The 9,733-nt window shown below is 31.7% G+C and overlaps 1 protein-coding gene across 4 annotated transcripts in view; it reads left to right on the top strand.

Annotated features, from left to right (window-relative positions):
- Positions 1 to 9,449, top strand: part of LOC106462279 (survival motor neuron protein 1-like) — a 116,487-nt gene extending 107,038 nt beyond the window's left edge. For all 4 annotated transcript variants that reach the window (XM_022389483.1, XM_013922181.2, XM_022389481.1 and 1 more), the window contains 3 exons: positions 3,031 to 3,087; positions 5,132 to 5,254; positions 9,214 to 9,449. In XM_022389483.1, coding sequence (XP_022245191.1) covers positions 3,031 to 3,087; positions 5,132 to 5,254; positions 9,214 to 9,294 — 261 coding nt within the window. In that variant the 3' untranslated portion in view covers positions 9,295 to 9,449. The remainder of the gene's footprint in view (positions 1 to 3,030; positions 3,088 to 5,131; positions 5,255 to 9,213) is intronic.
- Positions 9,450 to 9,733: the final 284 nt, after the last annotated feature.

Genomic DNA, 9,733 nt, shown 5'->3' with positions numbered 1-9,733 from the left:
CATCTTAATGGGAAAATGTATGCAAATATGGAAGGTGTTAAAGAGGACATCAACATGTTTTTTGCTTGAAAGCCAAGTGATTTCTTTTGGATTTCTTTAATCAGGGCATTAACAACCTGATTGTAAGATGGAAAAACATCATCGATAAGAATGGAGACTATTTCATTTAATAAATTTTTTGTTTTTATATGAAAGTTATTCGTGTTTTTTCATCTAAAAAAAGCGACATTAATTTCTTGATGACCTACTAGAACCAATCCTTGACAGTGGTGATGCATCCTTCTTTGTGACTTCCTTCACCTTCTGGTCTAGACAAAAACATGTGAATCCATCCTGCTTGATCACAAGTACAATGGTTGATACCCAAGTTTTAGTACTTGGTTCTGTTGCTCTATGTTCTTCCAGGATTTCCAGAATCCCAAGAGTGATTACATGTAATCTGTGGCATTGATCAGTTATAAGACCTCCACATCTTCAGTCATACAGTTCCTATAAGTAAGATGATAAGCTCCGTCAGTGCAAATATCTGACATAAGACTTCCTACATTTTGTTCCAAAGTTGACTATTTCTGATGTTTTTTGATCTAGAATGTCTACTGTACAGCTTCACATCTTGCAATTTTCTGTCTAGAATTTGCTTAAATTCATGGTTTGTTATGTTCATACCATAATTGTGACATCCTTATTCTTTAGATCCACAAGAGGTTTTTTCCAGTCAATAAACACTCGGAAAAAGGTGGAGGGGTTTATTTCTACTATGCCTAAGTCACTAGATTTAAATTTATTCCTGATAAATCATGGTACGAGTATTTCTATTCTTAGAGGAATAATAACTATCCTCTTTTTTTGGCACTGAAAATTCCACTCCTGGTATTGTAATATTTGTGTAGTGCACATAGTCTTCCTGAACATAGACTGTGAAACTGTTTGAAGCAAGTCTAACCTCATGTGATGTTTCCACATGATATCTATTTCTAATATGCACTTCTCCTCCATATCAGTTACCCACACATCATGTTGTATAGACAAGCTTCCTACAGAGAGTCTGACTTCCAACTTTTTCTTCCTGAAACTTTCTCTATTTGCTGTTTTTATCAGTCCATCTTTTTTTTTTCATCTCTGAAGGTGATTTCCCACCTTTCAGTACCAGATCAGGATGAACAATTTTAGCCTTAGAACCAACATTAATGAACATTTTGCAAGCTTTCCATAATTGAAACTTTTAACTCTTGGTCTAGAATCTTTAAATAATGAAATTCTTATCTCATTTGTGCCAGTAAAAGTATTCTCATCCTCAAAATATTGGTCTTTATTATAAATTGATGATTCATCATAGTGTAGGATTTAATATCTATGTTTTCTAGAAATATATCAGTTACTTAATCGTGTCATTCTTTTGGAGTAGTTTCTAGCAATATATCCTTTTATAATGCATTTTAAACACTTACTGTTACTTCATCCATCCCAAATAAACAACTCTCTAATTAAAGGCTTTTTTTCAGCAGTTGTTGGCAATATGCCCTTTTAAATTGTAATTGAACACCATCTGTCATGTGGTTTACTTCTTCCATACTGTTTTAATAGTTGTCTAATACATAATATGTAAACCTTCTTCAGAGAATTGGCTTATACTGTTTGATTTAATAAGTTTTTTTATTCCTGGATAGTGTTTTTATTTGTTTGTCTACAACTTTGATCCAAGTTCCATTGCCAACTGGAGAATTTCCATTTGAAATGTACATCTATTTTGCTGTAGCCTTACTAAACCTGATATGCCTCCCTTGTCACCTTTCTATCATAGTCTGCTGGTTTATCAATTGGATTATGTTTCAGAACTGATCAGCTAAATTCTTGAACTGGATTAGGTAGTGATATAATTGGAGTAATCCAGGAAAGTTCATCAGTTGTAGGTAGCAAAGCAGTGGTAGTAACAAATGTAGCCCATATTTCATAGCTAATGTTGTTTGAATGGATGCAGAAAGAAGTGTGGCTGGTTTTATCCTTGCATTTGCAAGTTTATGAGCATCTTTTGTTGAAGTTGATATCCTTCTGTATGTTTCTTGTGGCTTCTTTGATCATAGTGTTATAATCCTTTTTAACTTCATTGAAGTATTTTTTTACTTCAGTTTTGCTCTTTTTATCCTCCTGCACAACTCCAATACCCTCTTCAATCAAATTTATTTTTGTTCTTAATTCTTTTTATTTTATGTCTTTTTTTTTTTTACCTCCTAAGTCTTACCTCTTGATCTTATAATCTTCTCTCTTTTTATTCTAATTTTCTCTGTCTTTATTCTGATTTCCTGTTCATTTTCTTATAGATCTTGTTTATGCTCTGTCTTTTTCTTCTTTACACTGTTTCATCATTTCAAACATATTTTAAATCTTGGTTCAAGCATACACTGTCATCTTGAATTTGAAGTCTCGATTCTATTGTTGTGTGTTTTTTTTATTATTTAGTTAAAATATTGCAAATTCCAGTCCACTTACAGAAAAAGAAAGTGATTTCTTTCTTCAACTGAAAGCTTTACAACTCACATAGTTTCATGAACTAACAATAACAAAGGGATAGACCTAACTCACATATAAGATAAACTTTCCTATCTATGGAACTTAATCAAATCTCACTGTCAGACCTATCCACTAATTGAATAATCGATCAATAACATGGTAATAGACTTACTAACTAACTTACCAACTAACTCATGCATTAAGTAACTGAGTCATACATGTTTTTATATTACAATATGTGTTTTTTCCCAAGTCTTCAGAAAACTGAAGTTGGTGTGTGCAAATCACTGCAACTATAGGCACTCAGAAAATTTCTAGGCATCACACAATACAAAGCATCTAAATTAAAATCATAACAAGAAAAAAATTTCTGTAAATTTGTATAAGTTGGTTTTTATTGTAATAAAGCTCATTGTAAGTCAAGGTAATTTTTTTCATTACCTTTTTTATTTAGATTGCCACTACTTTTTAGTTATATATCTATAAAATTGATATTTAATTTTTATTCCATTGTATATACAGGGTTTCAGTCCAGCTCGGCAATGTACTAATCAACTCCATGGGCCATCTTCATCGTTTGTAAGTCCATATACACTGTACTGAATCATTCATTTGTTTTTAATAGCATGTAATGTTATTTAAGTTACTACCTTACAAGGTTATCCCACAGTTTGCAATTTTTTTCAGGCAAATAACAGAAAAGTTTATATATGGCATCACTGTGGTGAACATCATTGTTTATACACTTTTGTCATAATTTCTAAATATTTTCTTAATAATTATATTAGTGAAGTTTACAATATAATGTACAAAGATATCAATTACTTAGCAATCAGTGAACAGTATCTGTGTCCTAAACTGTCATTTAAATTGATCCTTTCATTTGAGTAGTCACTTTTCCAAACATCAGTTATATGAATTTGTGACCATCTTTCTTCAATTCAATGCTCATTTAATGAATAAGATATATGTCAGGTTTTAAGTATGTAATGGTCAGATTTTGTACAGAGGTGTCTGATTTGTTGGCAGTAAATTTCATTAATAAACAAACAGCACACAACCCACTTGCTTTAAAAAAATATTAATATAAGTCCAATGTACACTATCCAACATTGAATCAGCTTTTGTGGACTTTTTTGTGATTTCCTATAGTGCAAAGAATTTTTTGTTCATACATTTGACTTGTTTTGAACATATAATTTTAAAACAAGTGGATTGTGTGCCATCTGTTTATTGTTCAGATTTATTGCCAACAAGTCAAAAACACTGACCTCTATTCATATTAAAACCCTGACAACATGACTAGAGCTGTTTGATGAATGGCATTTGTTAATCTATTAATTAATGGGCTCATTAATCGATTGCATTTGATTAATCAATAAATGCATGCTCCCTACAATCTGTGCAACCAAAATAAAACTATCTAAACTATCTTCATAACATTTTTCAACAATGCTTTATCCTACCATAATATTAAACTTCCTATTTTCATTCACATTGTTTTGATTTTTCTTAAAATATTTTTGGATTACTGTTGTTTTTGTATAATAGACCTCTTCTGAATGTCATCATTTGTGCATTTTTCAAAAAATGTACTTTTTTTCTAGAAAGAAGTTTGCTACAAGTTTTATGAGCATTTCCTACATAGCAAATTTATTACTAATATCGACTAATTACCACTATGAGATTACCATTATGTTTGTATTTCTAACATATAGTAATTCTAACTCTTCTGTAAATTAAATAAAGTAATAGTTAAATATTGAAAACATGTTTTCCTTTCACAAGTAAGGGTAATAATGTATTTATTCATTTATGTTGTTTGAATAGGATTAACATGACAATAATATTCAGTAAAGATTTGAGTCATCAGAATATCTTGTAATTGCCGATTATACATTGAATGGTAAACTTGTCTGATTTAAAGATGATTTTCCTCTACTTGGTGAACGTTATAAAAAAAACTTGTGTTTATAAATATTGCAACTCAATAAAACTATAGTATATCTATTAGAAAGTAAAAACACCATAATTTTAAACAAAGAACCAAACAATAGTAAAATACCTGTAGTAAGCCTTAAGCAATCTCTTGTCATGTGACCTTGTTGTTTCATATATATACTAATTAGATTATATGAATTTTTTAAGCCAATACTAGCTACTACTATTTAGTAAGTATATGAACAATATTTTCTGTCTTAATGTTCATCTGTCTTCTGTTTAAAATCTGCACACAAAAGCAAAGATCAACATTGACTTTTGAAATGACAGGAGAACAATAATGTTGATACCAAATCTTATTTTGCAAGCAGTATATTCTACACTAAATTGTCAGGAATTAATAACATTATTTTTCACATTACAAAATGTTACATAACTTAAAGAATGAAAATGTAAATTGTTATTGTTGAGCGGCTTTCGGCAGGACTGAAATGCTTAACAATTACTTTTCATGGTGGGTGATATAGGTAGCTCAGAGCTTTGGCTCTGAGTGGAACAAAGAGTGCAACAACTAACCTTTTTAAAGTCCATGAAATAATTTAAATTGATAGAGTAACTTAAACTATTCCTGTCACTGGAGTTGTGTACTTTTGCTTGTAGCTTAATATTTTACATGTTTAAGATTCCAGATATTCCACCACCACCCCCTTTTCCTTTGGATGATGAAGGTGTCACAGATGATGAAGCTCTAGCTTCAATGCTGATGTCATGGTATATGAGTGGATACCATACCGGTTACTATCAGGTACATTCTAGAGAAGTCTTATGAAACTATCAAACATTTTTGGACAAAACTTATCCTTTATATTTTACTATTATATCCATTATGTTAAAAAGTTGTAAGAAACCTTACTTGGCTCTTTACTTAAGGATTGATGATTTGTGTCATTTAATTCTTAATGCATATACACACAGACATTTCATGTTTTTAAACCTTTTTCTGGGTAAGTAAAACCTGTCTTGTTTTGGCAGTATGGCCTATTAACACAGGCCTGCAAATTTGAACTTCATAAATGTTGTGTTATTTTTAATGATAGAGGTGGCAACTGCTCAGGGGCCCGGGCGAATGAAACCTGGTTATGCCGTAAAGCCCGCAAAGCATCTTTAGGCTATATCTTCATTTAATGATAAGAACCATAGTTTTGGGCATTTCTTTGCATATAGATGCTTCATACATTAAGAACTACTGAAATAATAATTTGAGTAATAATTAATATGTATTTGTGACTTTATAGATTTAACAGATATTTGTTGTTACTTTATTGACGTTTTTATGCTTATACTATAAGGTAAAAATGGCTACTGCTATGATTTTGTCTGGTTTATGAGCTCATTGCTGTCCTAATTTAGGATCGTTTTTTAATAAATTCTTGAAAATGTTAAAAAAGAGAGAGAGAAAGGGGGCCCAGCATGAATGTTTGCCCTGGGGACCGTACTAGCTCTCGTTGTTCCTGTGTGAATGTAAGAAATGAACTTTCAAGCTCATATTACAACCCAACTCATTGAATTTATTGAGCATATTATTGACAATATTTTCATAACTTGAGACTTTGTTGTTTTCTAAAAAATTGTCAATAACGTCTTTAAAGGCAATCCATGCTTCTTTTTTAATGTTCTTGTTCATCTGAAGTCAATTTCCTAATCTGAGGCCCAACAAAAATACCTTCTTTAAGTTTTGCTTTTGAAAGAGCTGAGAATTACCCACATAGATACTTGAAACAGTCGCCATCTTTGTCTAAGGCCTTTACAGACTGCTTAAAGCCCAGTTTTATGTGATATGGAGGTAATAGGACTTTCTTTTTATCAACAAAATTTTAATGTTCAGTGTTTTTCGATCCTGGCATCAGGCTGACTCTATGTGGCCATTGCTTCTTTATTTTGTGGTCTGCTGTCCTATTCACACAAAAAACATGGAAACTTTGTATAACTGGATTGCTGACCCAACAACATAAAAGTAACTTTTAAGTCTCCACAAAGTAGCCAACCATGTTCTTTGTATCTTATTAAGAAGTTCAAGATTTCCTTCAAGTGAACTGAATGAGCAATAGAAACAGATGCATATATGTTACCATTGTGAAGGAGAACACATTTTAGACTTCTTTTGGAAGAGTCATTGAACAATCACTACTCACTTGGTTCATAGACTGCAGCTCCTAGCATTGGTATTAATTCAGCTTTTTTGTTGCCATAAGCCAGTGAACCATCTTGCGAAATGTATGGTTAAACTCTTTCTCATGATTTCTGTACCATTAAAATGATGTCCCTAGAGAAATGAAGTTCTTAGCCCAAAGTCTGGACCCTCAAATCTCTGAAGAATCCTTTGGAAGGGCCAGATCTCTCACAAAATGATTAAGTTCACCTTGTGTGAAAAGTTGTGGTTCACTAGACGTTTCAGATTGAAAACAATCCCTATCATCTATTCTATTGACATCAGATTCAGAATCAGATGAAACTGTTTCAAGAGTCTCTGGTGGAGTAGGTACAGGTACATCAGGTCCATGAGCAACAGGTCTTATAGCAGATTGAAGGTTTGGATATGAAATTTCCTTTTTATTTCAAATGTTGTAGCCTTGCACAGTACATGAGCAAAAATAGCAGTTATCTCTGTGGTTTCTAGGCACATGCCAGACCATTGGAATTCCAAAAGGCAAAGACGTTCTCTTGCCTTTAGTCCATTGTCTCAACTCTTAGACACAAATGGTGCAAACTTTGTGTGGAGCCCATGATTTGTCTTGGTCCCCAAGTTTTATTTCAAAATACACATAGTATACTTTTTTTTGAGGAATTCTGTAACGTTTTGCCTTTGTTTCTTTACAACAACTTTACCACAAGTATAACAGAATTTTTTTTTTGGTCATTTACACAACCTCTTGTTGCCATAGTGATGAATAAATAATATTGAAAAGAAAATAATAATGTCAAGTGCACGCATAAACAAATATTATCCAGAAGTGACACTTCATGTGGCCTGTTAACCATTTATATACTAGTGGTGTGTTTCTCATGGCTTCTAGAATAACTGATCAGACTCTCACTTTGCAATTGGTATAGAGAAATCTGTAGCCAGTGGTTGTCACCATTTTAAGCATAACAAAGTGTGATTCGATTTCAATGAAAATGATTTACCTATGTAAATACATATGACGGTTTGTGAAAAATCTGTGTGCGATGGAGAAAAATGGATATAATTTTCGGATTTGGTGTACAGGAATTACTGTAGGACATGTAAAAATTTCAAGATAAACCATTGCAAGCCTGTGTAATTAGTATTTCAGGTTGTGAGGGGAAGTACCTGAATTTATTATAGGGAGTCTTTGACTTATCCATTTAACACTCATGTGCATAAGGTGTACCATTTAGGTACAAAATTTGGATTTCTTATCTTATTTTCTTTTTTATAATACAGCAGTTTTATTACCAGTACATGATTCGATATTGGATTTTGTTTGTAGCTAAACAATTCTTGGGTGACAAACTGTCATTACTGTAGCCTCAGAGGACACTAACAAGATAAGTCTTCTCTTAATTTATTAAAGTTACATTAGTTATTAGCAGGATTATAACAGGCACTATTGTAAGACAACTACCATGTTACAAATAGAATTTATATTTAAATACCAGAAGATGCAGTCTGTGATGAAAGTGCACAGATCACCAACTCCAGGAGATTTATGTGATAATAAGGAAATGAGGCAGTGGCTTAGGTTTCAATAATAGATAAAATATTTATTAAGATTCCCCTTTTCTACATTGTGTTAGTAACTTTATACTTTTAAGTATCCTCTGGTACTCATTACTTAAAACATTTCATAATAAAAGATTAACAAAATCGTTTTAAGACATTAAAACCATGTAAAAGAAAATGCTTACTGGGTAGTAGAGATTTGGTTCACAGGAGAAGACATGGCTGTGATGACTGGCAGGGCTGAATCACTATAATTTTACTCTAGCTATTAGGAAGTTTTGGGTTCTGATTTGTATGTGAACTGGATGAAAGTTATTGGTAATCACAAGAATTGCTGTTAAATAAGGGCTGGACTATTCGTCTTTGAAGATTTTTAATAATTTTGCAAGAACTGGATCAGATGTAGGTTATCACTGCCTTTGGACCAAGGATAACTTCATGGATGAGACTTCTCATCACAAGTTTACTAGTGTCCCTAATTTGTACTTTGACCATCACTTTGCTGTCTCTAAGCCTTATTATTTCGATGTAGAAATTTTCATCCATATAAGTAACTTGTAGCCATGTGAATATTTATGTTTCAATGTTCAATTATATCACTTGATGGAGCATAGCTGTAATCCTTTGAGTAGCTTGTTGTATATGTCTGTACTCTTACAGGTGGAAAGTCTAGACACATGAATAGATATCCCATCTAACTGTATTCTTAATGTGTCACCAATTTTATTTTAGATTAAACTTGTTTATTAAATATATTTTGTTTTCATCTTTACCCTTCTATAATGTTAATTGTCTCCTAACTCTTAACACATGTTTCATGTTAATATTTCAAGTACTGTCTAACAAGGTTATTTCAACCATTAAATAATACTTTACTGTTGAATAAAGTTATTTTTTCACGAATGTACTTTATAACTACTTACTTTTCTTGCTTTCTACTTATAATTATTTCAGGATGAACTTTAAAAATTAATCTTTAATACATGATACTGAAACTATTGTTATTCTTCTTGTTCCAGGCCTTACGACAAATGCGTTCTGAAAGCTGTGAATGTCAAGGACATATTGACAAAAAATGTTGTCTTCATTGTTCATCATGAATTATTGTATTTCTAAAAAAATCAGTTCTGTCAAGTTTTTACTGAAATCACACTGATTCATGTAAAGTAATATTCTTGCAAGTTCTTCAAGAAAAAATTATGCAGATTATGTATTTTTTTTTTTCATAAATAAAAAAATGTGTGTTTTTTATCAACTCATTGCATGAAACATTATTTGATGGCAATGCACTACATATCTGTTTTGAATGCTTACCTATTTGTTTTTGCTGTAGATGTTACACACATGAATATTCTTAAACCTGTACTTAAGTTTGTTTGCCTTTTGTGCTTGAAATATTATTATTATTATACAGTTTTCTAATTCTTAAAAATGCCCAGGAGGACAAGAGAAGGAATTTAGTATTAAGGAATATAATGGCCTAATACTAGTGTCATATGTGAAGTATAATTAATTATAATCATGCTTGACACCATAGGA

The sequence above is a fragment of the Limulus polyphemus genome, unplaced genomic scaffold (genome assembly GCF_000517525.1).
Source record: "Limulus polyphemus unplaced genomic scaffold, Limulus_polyphemus-2.1.2 Scaffold1131, whole genome shotgun sequence".
Taxonomy (NCBI): Eukaryota; Metazoa; Arthropoda; class Merostomata; order Xiphosura; family Limulidae; genus Limulus; species Limulus polyphemus.
The sequence above is the reverse complement of the archived record's forward strand: the minus strand, read 5'-3'. Positions and strand labels throughout refer to the sequence as shown.